The following is a 14,136-nucleotide window of genomic DNA, read 5'->3' as shown; positions in this document are numbered from 1 at the left end:
CTCTTTCTTAAACCAGCAGGGGAACAAGATGTTTTTGCTTCACTTAGTGGAAGTGTCAGTCACTCAATTTAGAAATGAGCAAAACGTGCCTTGTTACCACAGTGAGGGAACCCACATAAAATAACCATAACAAGGCATAAAGAAGTGCCAGTTTGAGAAGTTTTTCCACACAATTTATATAATAGTTTAAAAAGAAGTTCTTCTTTCCCCCTCAGAACACTACTAGAAATATATAGTCTCCTGTAAGCAAACAACTGAATTAGTAAAGATGTGACTTTATTACAACTGAGACCAGACACTTATTTATTGTCCTGTAATCTGTTTTTGAGATGTTACCAAAATGGTTAAGGAAGTCTGGCCTGTCGAATCTGTATTAAAAATAATTGAGCAAATTTTAAAAAAAGTTCACCAAAACTACTTAATGAATGAACAATAATAATAAACCCTTATTTTGACTTTCCTCCCACCTACACCAATAAAAAAGATTAAGGCTCTTACCTCTTGGAGGCACAGGAGTGAAAGGAATGCTCTGTGATAATCTCATCAAGTTATTTCTTTCCACAGCTGTAAGAAAAGTTAGAGAAATCAAGAAGTCTCAGACCAAGAAGAAGAAACACTTGAATCTTGAAACTTGAATGGTTAGTTTAAAGACACTAACCTGAGTAGTAGTAAGTGGTGTCCATGATTGGCTTGAAGGGGGAAGCAATACCTGAAAAAAGCCAAGAAAAAAAAAGCTGTATACTGCACAAGCATGTGTGTTAAAGCCTCATACATACTAAGAGTGAATTTTTTAAGCTTTTTTCCCCTATGTTCTCAAAGTGAATACAGAGCTCAAAAAAGTTGCTTTGCAATCTGATACTACATTTAATTCTTGAAGATTTGATAACTTATGGAGCCTATATGCGTGATATACATAATTTTTTAAAGTTTATGACTGTTCCAGATTGAGAACTCCTCTATGACTGAAGATAATTTTTAGCACTCACTTTTATGCTTTCAAAATTGCAAAAGAAAACACACTCCACAGGCAAAAAACAAAGAAATTATTCTCTTACTAACAGTGCTTTTTTATCCCCCTTGAAAGAAAGGTGCAGGAGCTCTCCCCAGCCCCAAACCACCCCCAGGCTTAACCTCGTGCAGTCCCAAACCACGACCCCCCCACACCAGGCTTAACCCTCTTGCAGTCCAAAACTACCCCCGCCCTGCCCCCAGGCTTAACCCATAACAGCTCCAATCCACTCCCAGGCTAAACCCCCTGCAGCCCCAAACTATCCCACTGCCCCCAGGCTTAACCTCCACCCAGCACCAAACTGCCCCAAACGATCCCCAGGGTTAAGCCCCCCATAGCTCCAAACCAGCCCCAGGCGTACCCTCTTGCAGCCCCAAACTGCCCTCCCCCAGGCTTAACCCCCTACAGCTCCAACCCCCCGCAAACCAGGATTCACTTACCTTACTCAGGAGCACCATGTACTGCCGCCCCCCTACTACTTCATCAGCTGCCATCTCTTCCTCATCATGGCTGCATGGCTCCCCCCAGCCCTCTGTCTCTCCCCATGTACTGATGGGACTCAATTTAATTGGTTTAACAGCTGGATCACTCCTGCCAGCCATTAAACCAATTAATTCGAGTCCTAGTCTTTCAGCCCAGCGGGCAGAGAGTTGGAGGAGTGAGTGGTGGCATCAGCAGGAACCACAAATGGTTCTTTGTGGCTTGGAGCCTCCCATTCAGCCTCCAAAATGGCAGCATCAGGAAAAAGGTTACTGGAATGCCATTCTAGCGCATTCCACAAGAAAAAAAGCCCTGCTTACTTTTTTCAAAACCCACAACTTATATTTTTTCTAGCACTCTAAAATAAAACAAAACAGTCACATTGTTTGATTTTCACATTCATTTTCATATTCTATAAGGCTGTAATTCCTTCTGCAACTAAATGTTAGACTACATAGTCTAATATGAAATATCAAAACAAAAAGCAGTAAAGTAGTACTTTAAAGACTAACAAACTAATTAGGTGAGCTTTTGCGAGGCAGATCCACTTCTTCAGACCATAGCCATACCAGTACAGACTCAATATTTAAAGCATAGAGAACCAAAAATAGTAATCAAGGTTGACAAATCAGAAAAAAAATTATCATGGTAAGCAAATCAGAGAGTAGAGGGGCTGTGGGGGAGGGGGAGTCAAGAAGTAGATTAAGCCAAGTATGCAAAAAAGCCCCTATTATGTCCCAGAAAATTCACATCCTGGTTCAAGCCACGTGTTAATGTATCGAATTTGAATATGAAAGAATTTTCTGGAACATTGTAGGGCCTTTTTCCACAACTGGTTTAATCTAATTCTTCTCTCACTCACTTGCTCACTCACATACACGGCCGCTCTACCGTCTGATTTGCTCATCTTGATAATTTTTTTTTTCTGATTTGTCAACCTTGATTACTATTTTTGGTTCTCTATGCCTCAAATATAGAGTCTGTTCTGGCATGGCTATGGTCTGAAGAAGTGGGTCTGTCCCACGAAAGCGCACCTAATAAATTATTTTGTTAGTCTTTAAAGTGCTACTTGACTGCTTTTTTGTTTTGACAGTATATAGACTAGCATGGCTTTCTCTCCGTTACTAATTAATATGAAATATATTTAAACTGCTGCATATGTTGAAAATGTACCTCCACTTGTGTGGATTAAGGCAGAAAAGCTTACCATTCATAGCATCTTCTTCAGAAAGCCTGTAAAAGGCAGAAAGAGTGTGACACACAAAAGTATTGGATGCACATGTAAGACACTTTTTTTAATTCTTCACAATTTTGATATAGCAACCTGGAGTTACTTGTGGAGCCTGCAGTATTGTTTTATTAGGTTACCTTACTTGCAAGGAAAAAACAAGTTTCTTAATTATTAAAACATACACACAAATACCAATTAGGAATTTGTATGTACAGTCTTACTATACATACTTTACTCAAAGCCTTACTATAAACTCCTGTATGACAGCATATCACCTTTTCATTACAAGAGCCAAAACCCAGAGGTCTTTAACTGAAAACTACATGTTTATAAACTGTTTCCATTTCAATTATCATATTAGTATAGCCATAGATTTAACAACCCGTTAACCATTAATAATGAATTCATAAATTAATCATTAACAACAAATAATGAATTAATATTCAATGTAATAACTGCATTGTTTCAGGGAAGGGTTCACAATAAAAGATAGGTTAAGGATCAAGGAAACTTAAAAACAGTTAAAAATACATATTCACTAACTAATGTCAAATCAGATCATGTATACAGTGTAGCTATAGGCATATCAGTCTCAGGATATATTAGAGAGAGAGAGACAGATGTGGCTTGTCTCTTTCACAAACAGAAGTTGGTCCAATAAGGAAAGGTTACTCACCGTAGTAACGGTGGTTCTTCGAGATGTGTCCCCGTGGGTGCTCCACATTAGGTGTCGGGCTCGCCCGGCGCCGCAGATCGGATCTTCCAAGCAGTTTCTGCCGGACCGCGCATGCGCCGGTGCGCGCCGCTCCCCCGCGCGCTCCCGGCCATGTGCGCAATCCGGTCCCCGCCAGTTCCTTGACCAACCGCCTCGGATGCTCCTGCAAAACACTAAACAGAGATCCGGAGCGGGGAGGATGGGCGGGTAGTGGAGCACCCACGGGGACACATCTCGAAGAACCACCGTTACTACGGTGAGTAACCTTTCCTTCTTCTTCGAGTGTCCCCGTGGGTGCTCCACATTAGGTGACTACCCAGCAGTAACCCAAGATAGGAGGTGGGTAATCGGATTATGTGCAGCTTGTCCCCGAGAGGACCGCTGCCGAGAGACGGGTATCCTCTTAGAATACCCTGTGAAGGGCGTAATGTTTGGCGAAGGTGTCACAGGATGACCAGGTCGCCACTCTGCAAATGTCTTTTAGTGCAACGCCCTTGAAAAAAAAAGGCTGTTGATGCTGCCACCGCCCCAGTGGAATGAGCCCTGGGCGTGGCCAGTAAAGGAGTCTTTTTGAGTTTGTAGCACATTTTTATGCAAGATACGATGTGCTTAGAGATTCTCTGCGAAGAGAGACATTCTCCTTTTGATTTGGGAGCGATAGAGACTAGGAGCCTATCCGTTCTCCGGAAGGACTTGGTCCTGTCCATATAGAAAGCTAGCGCCTGCTCACGTCCAGGAGGTGTAGGCGCGCCTCTTTGTTAGAGTTATGAGGCTTTGGATAAACAAGGGTAAACAACAGGTTCGTTAGTATGAAACTCAGAAAGAAACTTTAGGAACAAAGGCTGGATGCAGCCGTATGGTTACCGCCTCCTTGGAAAAACAGCGCAGGGCGGCGTTGCCATAACTGCCTCAAGCTCGCTCACCCTGCGAGCTGACGTGATTGCGAGAAGAAAGGTCGTCTTCATCATAAGGAGGCGGAGGGAAACCGTGGCCAAAGGCTCAAACGGTGGTCCCCTTTTCGCATTAAGCACCAGGTCCAAGTTCCACAGAGGTGGAAGCGGTTTCTGAGGGGGGTATAGGCTTACCAGCCCTTTGAAGAACCTGGTAACCATGGGATGGGCGAACACCGTGTGCCCTTCCTCTTCGTGTCTGAATGCCAAAATGGCGGCCAGGTGGACCTGAAACGAGGATAGCGAGAGTCCTCCTCTCTTGAGGTCCAGTAAATACTCTAATATCACAGCCATAGGCACCGAAGGGGGCTAGCTGTTTGGTAGAACACCATGCCGTAAAGCGAGTCCATTTCTGCTTGAAGGTCTTCCTGGTGGAAGTCCTCCTGCTACTTTCTAGGACTTGCTGCACTTCCTCCGTACATGTGCTCTCTAGGGAGCTGAGCCATGGATTAACCACGTTTGTAGTCGCAGGCTTTGGGGGTGTGGATGCACTATGGACCCCCGGGCTTGCGTGAGCAGATCCCGACATGCGCAGGAATAGGGGGAACCATTGCTGTAGATCCCACGTTGGGACTATTGGGATCATTCAGGTTCCTTCCCTCCTGGCTTTCTGCAACACTTTGTGGATGAGCACTGTGGGAGGGAAAGCGTAAAGCAGGGGGCCCCTCCATGAGATCGCGAAGGCATCCCTCAGGGACCCCCGTCCCAGTCCTGCCCTGGAGCAGAATCGTGGGCACTTCTTGTTGTGCTGAGTAGCAAACAGGGTCTATCTGGGGAAAAACCCCATGCGTGGAAAAATCGGTTGCAGCAGATCGGGACGGATCTGCCACTCGTGCGTGAGTGCGAAACGCCTGCTCAGCTGGTCTGCCTTCACATTGCGAGCGCCTGGTAAGTACGAGGCTTTCAAAGTTACATTGTTGGCGATGCAGCAGTTCCACAACCGGACTGCTTCTACACATAAGGCACGGGACCGAGCTCCTCCTTGCCGATTTATATAAAACATGGTGGAGGTATCGTCTGTACTGATTCCCGACTACCTTGCCTTTCAGTTGGTCTCGAAAGTGTCTGCAGGCGTTGAACACTGCTTTGAGCTCCAGTATATTTGTGTGCAGTGACTGCTCCATAGAGGACCACAGCCCTTGCGTCACCTCTCCGCCCATGTGTGCTCCCCACCCTATGAGGGGGGCATCTGTAGTAAGAAAAACCAATACGTGTGGTTGGTGGAAGGGTACCCTTGTTAGCAGGTTCTCGGGGTTTACCCACCATTGCAGGGATTTGCGCACCTCCGTTGTGGGCGACGCCATCCTGTGAACAGTGTGTGCTGCCGGTTTGTATACGCTCGCCAGCCAACGCTGCATGCTGCGCATGTGTAACCTGGCGTTCTGTTCTACGAAATGTCGCTGCTGCCATGTGGCCCAGCGGCTGTAAGCACGTCAGAACCGGCACCATAGGGCTGAAGGTGAAGCCTTGCGCGAGGGAGCCGATGGCCCGAAAGCGAGTCTCTGGTAGATACGCCCTCACTGTAATAGAATTTATGCGTGCCCCTACGAACTCTATGTCCTGTGTGGGGTCTGTCTTTGATTTTGTCAGATTGATAAGCAGGCCGAGCGAAGAGAACGTGCCTGCTGTGACACATATTATGCGTAGTACCTCCTCCTTCGAGGCCCCTTTGAGTAGGCAGTCATTCAGATACTGGAATATAAATACCCCCTGTCTGTGCAGGTAGGCTGACACCACTGCCAAGGTCTTGGTGAAGACTCTGGGGGCTGAGGAGAGCCCAAACGGTAGGACCTTGTAAGTCGAGGGCTGCGAACCAATCTCCATCGTCTAGTGCCGTAAGGATGGAGGTGTTTGTGATCATCCGAAAACGTTGCTTGCGCAGGTACCGGTGAGGCCTCGAAAATCTAAGATGGGCCTCCCCGTGAGGAAGTACCTCAAGTAGAACCCTCTCCCTTGCAGTTGCTCCGGCACTCTTTCCACTGCCCCTATGAGCATGAGATGGTCTACCTCCTGCTTGAGCCTCGCTACATGGGAGGTCTCCTGGAGGTGGGGCCCCGGGTGGAGGTCATGGCGGTGGGAGCAACTGGGAGGGGATGGCGTACCCCGTGGCTATGATCTCCAGCACCCATTTGTCTGTGGTGATCCTTTGCCACTGGTTATAAAATGGTCGGATGATGGCCTTGAGCACTGGTTTCGTGCCCTCTGGAAGCGAGTCCATGAGGGAGGTCAACCTAATGTGGTTGTCGAAATTATGGTTCGCTAGATGCGCTGCGTAATTTGCCATTGGCAACAGTAGCGTGGAGGAGGAGTAGACCTTTCTGGCCAACAGCTCTAGCTTTTTGGCATGTTTGTCTATTACCCCATGTTGCGACGACTCCACCACCAAAGAATTTGGTTGTGGGTGGCTGAACAGGAACTCCATGCCCTTCATGGGCACGAAGTATTTTTTTTTTTTTTTTTTTTTCCCCCCCCGCTCTTTTGTGGACAGGCGGAATAGTCGCAGGAGTCTGCCATATCATAGTGGCAGACTCCAAGATTGCGTCATCAGCGGTATTGCTATTTTGGAGGAGGCCGGAGGTCTCAGATTTTTGAGGAGCTTATGGTGTTGCTCTTGCACCTTTGCTGTCTGGAAGCCTTGCGTGAAGGCCACCCTCGTAAAACAGCTCTTGGAACTGTTTGAGATCGTCCGGAGGATGGACGCCCCCCGGGGCCGTAGCCTCATCCGGGGAGGAAAGCGAGGAACCGCTGGGGTACGTCTCTCTGGACCCTTCCGGTTCCTGCTGATGATGGTACACCCTCTCACTAGAGGTGCGCGAGGAAAATCTCGGGGTTCCATAACCAGTCCCCCCTGAGATGCTTAAGTCTCTGTCCCCGGTCGCAATTGCCTTCGGGGGTACGAGATCGTTCGTAGGGATCTTTCCCTAGTAGATTGCCGATGGTGTCTATGCCCTGCGTGGTAGGGGCAACCATGGCAGTGTAAGCACTGGTCTTGGGAAGGTGACCTAGACCACTCCCTTGGTGCATACCCTTTGCGTCTGGGGGAGGGAGACCGTCGAGACCCCGGAGAGAGCGACTTTGCCTAATAGTCCAGTGGTTCAAATCCCAGGAAGGGTGGAGGTGGTCCCAGCCAGGGTGAGGCTGGTTGCAGAAATGGAGAAGGGGGCTCCGGGTAGGCCAAGGGGGGGACGACCCCTGCCTTCTAGTTGGAGTCTGCAACATAGCGGAGGGCTGTGAGAAAGCAACTCCACAGCCCTGTGCGGAGAGGGGCTGCAATGCCTCCTCTTGTGTGCAGTCTTCCCCCTCCCTTGAGGAGGTAACTCCGCCCCTGACATACAGGGGATCCCGGCCCCGTCCGCACCGAGCTCGGCACACTCGAAGTCGGTGCCGCACGTGCGGTGTCCTTCGGTGCCGGCAGGCTGCGTGCCTGCGCGCTCTGCACCGCCGGTTTTCCGGGGGTCGGTGGTACCGGCGCTTGTTTAGCCGCCGCCCTGCCTGCGGTGCAGGGCGGCTGGCTGATTATCGAAGGGTGAGCCGCTTGCACGTGGCTCTCCGTGCCGCCGCCGATCAGCTGTTGCTGCAGCTGGGGGCTGCTCGCTCCTCCCGTCCCGCTCGCTGTTGCTGCCGGCAGGGATCGGGCTGGGGAGCATACAGGGCATTCCGGCGTCCGCACCGAGCTCGGCACGCTCAAGGGCGGTGCCGCATGTGCGGTGTCCTCCAGTGCCTGCAGGCTACGTGCCTGCGCGCTCTGCACCGCCGGTTCCCCGGGGGTCAGTGCCGCTGCCCGCGGTGCCGCCGGTACCGGCGCTTGTTTAGCCGCCGCCCTGCCTGCGGTGCAGGGTGGCTGGCTGATTATCGGAGGCTGAGCCGCTTCCACGTGGCTCTCCGTGCCGCCGCCGATCAGCTGTTGCTGCAGCTGGGGGCTGCGCGCTCCTCCCGTCCCGCTCGCCGTTGCTGCCGGCAGGGATCGGGCTGGGGAGCATACAGGGGATTCCGGCCCCGTCCGCACCGAGCTCGGCATGCTTGAGGGCGATGCCGCATGTGCGGTGTCCTCCGGTGCCGGCAGGCTACGTGCCTGCGCGGTCTGCACCGCCGGTTCCCCGGGGGTCGGTGTCGCTGCCTGCGGTGCCGCCGGTACCGGCGTTTGCTTAGCCGCCGCCCTGCCTGCGGTGCGGGGTGGCTGACTGAGTATCGGAGGCTGAGCCGTTTCCACGTGGCTCTCCGTGCCGCCGCCGATCAGCTGTTGCTGCGGCTGGGGGCTGCTTGCTCCTCCCATCCCGCTCGCTGTTGCTGCCGGCAGGGATCGGGCTGGAGATACTTTCCTCCGTTTCTGCGCTGATGGAGTGAGGGAGGCAGCTTTCCTTTTAAGGGCCCCGGAGGGTCCCTCCTGCTGCGGCCGCTCCGGCGCTTCTGGCTGGAGGGCCTTATCAAGAAGCAGCATTTTTTTTTTTTTTAAAGCCCGAAGAGGACATTGTTGATGAGTCTGAGTTTTTAAGTGGGTACTTAGCACCTTCTTTGTGCCGTTTTCCCCGTCCGATGGCCTGCCTTAGCAGGAGGGCTGATAACCCTAGCTCCTGGCCTCCGGCGCTTGTTACTGGGACTGGCTGAGCTGTCCCTCTCCTAGCTTGTTCGTTGTTTTTTTTTTTTTTTTTTTTTTTTTTTTTTTTTTTTACACAAAATAACAACCGGCTAGCTTACAGTAGCCTAAGTGCCTGAAAAAAACTTTAAGAAAAAACAGATAAAGTCGTTGAATACACTACTTGGCCTTAGCCTAGTTGGATTCCGTCTGCAGCCGACGGCGGTTAAGAGGAACTGGCGGGGACCAGATCGCGCACATGGCCGGGAGCGCGCGGGGGAGCGGCGCGCACCGGCGCATGCGCGGTCCGGCAGAAACTGCTTGGAAGATCCGATCTGCGGCGCCAGGCGAGCCCGACACCTAATGTGGAGCACCCACGGGGACACTCGAAGAAGAAAATCTATTACCTCACCTATGCTGTCTCTTTAAATTAGACTTTTTAACCCATAGATGTCCATGTGTGGCACTATTAACTTGTCAATGCAGTTCAATGAATAAAATTAGTCATTTATTAGGGGGAAAAAAGGCCACAGGCTAGATCCTTTATGTAACTTATATGGATACCAGTCACCCAAATAAAACAAATCATGCTTATAAATACTTTAATGAAAGAATTGACCCATTTTTGTACATTGTGTAGATTATTGCTTAATTATTGTATTTAATTATTGAGTAGAAAGGAGTTGATCCCCGAGAGCATATTAAAAAAAAAAAAAAAGACACTATACGCAGGACTTCTGTGAGACATGATCCACTGCAAAATAGCTAAGTATTTGCAATATGGTATCTCAGTTCTCCCTTTGACATGTAAAATGTTACCATTAGTGATTAGAAAACTTACTTACATTTGATTGCTACTTGGTCTACCTTGTAACCAATCCTTTAATGAAAAAAAAAAAAAAAAAAAGTCATTTTCCCCAATACTGAAAGCAGAAGAAATGTACTTAATCTCTTTGTATAGCCTATATTAAGATATGAAAATAAAGGCACTATGGTGGTATTCCTCATAACTTCACTGATAAAATAATTGAACTGAGATACTCAAATACAGTGGAAGGCTACTGTAATATATTACCCTTCTAGTATCTTAAGACAGACATAACAGAAAAGCTGATTATATTCATTATGATTATGTAGAGGATATTTAAATCCTTTTACTCATAAGTGAAAATATTCTTTATAAAAACAGTAAAACAGCACAAGTTAATGCTTATCCTCACAGAAATGTACCAAAGATGTACCTAATCTTCAACTCCTTATCCTTCCTCTCACTCAAAACAAGACCTCTGCTGCTTCTTCATGAATCTACAATGTAGTCCATCTATCTTCCTTCCTCTGTATATCATCTTGCATCAGGTTCATACTGATTTCCCTTAGATCTCACAGTCATATTCCCAGAATTCCTATGATTTTCAACCCAAATGTTGTGCATCCATGGGGAAGCTAGTTCTGAAAGGAGCATGTATCAAGAGATTGGAGCAATGATAGATACAGTCAGATCTGATTCCTTTCCTTTTGTTTTCTATCAAAAGCTGTCTCTGAAATTTTGCTCTGTTATCTCGACTGACCGTAATCTTCTGATGACGACAAAACAGATCCTAGTTTTAGAGACGTCACAGAGAATATCACTACTGCACGTCAATTAGTTTGTATCTTAAATAGGAATTAAATTGAGAAGTTTGATTAAACGGTCAACTTTGAGTATACAAACCGTGAGCAAGGCTGCTTTAGAATCTACTTGCTGAGTGTCTTCAGTTGATGCTCTTCTACTTCTGTTGTGAACTAGAAAAGAAATAAATTCACAATCTGCCAAGAGACTCAGAAAAATGCTTTTACCAAAATAGAGGATGTCTTAAATCTTTACCAACAAAATGACCAACTGAACTATTTAATCTAGCCCCTAAAAAAGAATTAATAGACTCTCAAAATTTACCCTACATGTCTCCCAAAACTGAAAAAATGGCTGGAGGTCTATATGTAAAATAAGTTTAAAAGGAAACACCTTGGTTGCATCTACACTGGCCCCTCCCTTTCAAAAGGGGCATGTTAATGAGGAAGTTTGGAAGATGGAAATGAGGCGGTGCCATGAATGTGCAGTGCCTCATTAGCACAACTGCAGCCACGCGCAATTCAAAACTGTCGCTTTCGGAACGCATGCCGTCCGTGTAGACGGGGGCCTTTCAAAAGGAACCCCCTGACTTCAAAAGCCACTTTTGCCCATTTGGTTTTAGGAAGATGGGGCTTTCAGACTCATGGGGTTCTTTCGAAAGACCCCGTCTACACAGGTGGCGTGCACTCTGAAAGTGGCACTTTCGAATTGCACATGACTGTCATTATTCTAATGAGGTGCTGCACAGTCATGGCAGTGCCTCATTAGCATTTTCTGAACTCCCTCATTAACATACCTCTTTTGAAAGGGAGGGGCCAGTGTAGACGCAGCCCTTCGATTTAATATCTAGTCACTTGTAAATAGAGAAATTAGTTTCAAATAGTAATATCTCCCTGTAATTTTTTTCATTTTAAAGTTACATTTTCCACTTTTATAAAAAATCTGATTCTTTTCCATGTGAAAAGCACACAAACAGGGGAACCTGACGGTCTGGGGAAAACCAGTGTAACTGACTGAACAAATGCAGAGTCTGAAAACTTTAGACTATACAGAAGATTCCTCTCTACTGTCAGTTAAGAGAATACTAGTGTTTCAAGTAACAGAAGGTTAAGTATATATTCAGAGACAAGTCTGAGGTTTATGTAGATGCACTAATTGATATAATGATTAAGTATTATGCATCATTTATAAAATTCAGAGATAGAATTGGGACTCCAAGAAAAACTAGCAAACTTACATTGTTCTGAATGAACTGCCAAAGAGTTTTCCTGATAGTCTGTAAATCCACCACTAGAATTAACCCTTCTTAGTTTGCCATCAGCTTGAAGACCACCCTGTATTAAAAACCCATACACTGTTATGAGTCATCATTCCTGTAGTACTTTCCCTTTCTTGCAGCATGGAAATCTATTTAGTGTTCAGCATACGACTAGTAGCCCTCTCTCTGGTATCCTTTGTCAAATTTACAACACATACATACATTTTAAAAGGTACCTTTACAGCTTACTAGATTTACAAATACTTTCACACTGCAACTCAGTACAGTAGAACCATGAGATATGCGCACTTGAGTTGTGCATATCTCAGGTTAATGCAACTGAGTGGTGGGGAGCTGGCACCTGGCTACAGGCTGTCTGCCACTCAGGGGAGCTAGGAAACTGAAAAGTGCAGTAGTGCTGATCAGTTTCCTGGCTCCCACATATGGTGGGCAGCCCAGAGCCAGATGGTAACTTCCCGCCACCCAGAGGAGCAGGAGAAACCGACCCAACCTGCTCAGCTTCCCGGCTCCTGAGAGTGGCAGGCAGACGGGACCCAGACATCAGCTCTCTGCCACTCACAGGAGCAAGGAAACCCTTTCGAAATGAGGGAGCTAGTGTAGCCACAACCTCAAAGGGGGAAGTGAGTGTTATCCATAGATCCAATCTCATTGAGGTACTGAAGGCTTCAATTACTCACTATCAGAGTGGTACTTCCATAGATAAGGTAGCATTGTTATGGACTGTGACAGAGAGATAGCCCTATTAGTCCGTATTCTATCAAAACAAAAAAGCAGTCATGTAGCACTTTAAAGACTAACTAATATTATAACAAAATAACACAATGTTTTGTTAGTCTTTAAAGTGCTACATGACTGCTTTTTTTATTGTTATGGATTGTTAGTATATTTACTTTCACATTAATCTTGCAAAAATCTACTGACATTTTCAAATGTGCTGTACACTATACATGAAAACGATGCATTTTAAAGATTTCAGTCTTACCTCGATATTAGCATTTTTTCCTTTAAGCGCTGACTCAAATTGTACCTCCATGCTGTCTCTGTGACCTTTGACCCAGTAAATTGAAAAATATAAAGTATTCAGTATCAAAGATAAACACTGAAAAAAACTGGAACATGCCAAATATTCTGTTATGATGAGGACAGAAACGGTAATAAATACTGCCAGTGTTTTCATTGAGAAAGACTTATAATGAAGAAATGGATATTAATGATAGGTTAGTAGAGATAAGGAAGTGTTGCTTTTTCTACATTAAAAAGTATAAAGCACCACCACTATAAAATTCATACAAATTTAAAAATATTACTCCTTCAAGAAAACAAATTGGATTACTTTCAAAGAACTTTCATATACCATTTATTTGATATTCTTAATCTCACTATTTTTACATAAACTGAAAAGTATAAAAACAGCTGAGTTTCCTTTGGTAGGTTTTTAAAATATTCACTTCATCCCAATAGTTACAGGAAATACTCTCAGAATTCTACCTGTGTGCATGCCTTTATATGAAAGCAAATATAACTGATTGACAATATATTGCTGCACCACATCTGAATATCTATAATTATAGCTATTATGTATCATGGACGAAGAGTATATTCTAAATTTCAGCAGAGAAAGGGCCATATAACAAACAAAGGCCTGGCCCAACTAAAACAAGTATATTTACTACTCAATTTGATCCATGCTGTTGTATGTTTAGTTAAAGACCTATACAGTCCTATTTCAAATAATTTGTGGTTTTTGCTTTAAAAATATAAAAAAATTAATTACATTAGTTTTCCTGTACTATCATGAACCTTGCTAATGATTATACAATTAAATGCCTTGCTGGTGTCCTACAAGTCCAAAAAAATATTACTATTTGAGCACTTAAACATTTTGGCAACAGAACTATAGTTTAAACAAACTCAACTTTAAATAGTCAGTATCACTTGGAAAATAGTGCTTTTGCTAGTTAACACTTGCACAGTTGCCTGACAGGTCAAGACTGTGATCCTCCAGTTATATTTGGATCTAATTTAAAGTATTTGGTCTCTTAATTTACAGTGTTCAGTTAGTAAACCAACACCTAGTTTTGTAATGAATCTGCCACTGTTTTATTTGTCAAAGATGGTCTATATAATCTAACAAGAACAATGCACTTTTACAGTTATGTAAAAAGTTGAAGTGTGTAACACTGGATTTAAAAAGCACTTTGGAAAGTTTTCAAAATATTACTGTATTATACTGTATTACGGTAGATAACAGTGGTAGATCCCAGTTACAGAATTATGGAGGAGGGTAGCA

At 45.6% G+C, this 14,136-nt stretch overlaps 1 protein-coding gene across 3 annotated transcripts in view; it reads right to left on the bottom strand.

Moving 5' to 3' along the window:
• The window catches only part of TRPM7 (transient receptor potential cation channel subfamily M member 7), a 96,834-nt gene that overhangs the window by 14,559 nt on the left and 68,139 nt on the right, over positions 1-14,136 (bottom strand). For all 3 annotated transcript variants that reach the window (XR_012647188.1, XM_075007053.1, XM_075007054.1), the window contains exons 27-33: positions 12,829-12,893; positions 11,805-11,901; positions 10,670-10,740; positions 9,804-9,838; positions 2,697-2,722; positions 659-709; positions 499-564 (exon numbers count right to left, since the gene is read on the bottom strand). Coding sequence is in view for 2 of the 3 variants with exons in the window: in XM_075007053.1 (XP_074863154.1) it covers positions 499-564; positions 659-709; positions 2,697-2,722; positions 9,804-9,838; positions 10,670-10,740; positions 11,805-11,901; positions 12,829-12,893 (411 nt within the window). In the remaining variant the exon portion in view is untranslated. The remainder of the gene's footprint in view (positions 1-498; positions 565-658; positions 710-2,696; positions 2,723-9,803; positions 9,839-10,669; positions 10,741-11,804; positions 11,902-12,828; positions 12,894-14,136) is intronic.

The sequence above is a fragment of the Carettochelys insculpta genome, chromosome 12, assembly GCF_033958435.1.
Source record: "Carettochelys insculpta isolate YL-2023 chromosome 12, ASM3395843v1, whole genome shotgun sequence".
Lineage (NCBI taxonomy): Eukaryota > Metazoa > Chordata > Testudines > Carettochelyidae > Carettochelys > Carettochelys insculpta.
Note: the sequence above shows the minus strand (reverse complement) of the source record. Positions and strands in the feature narration are given on the sequence as shown.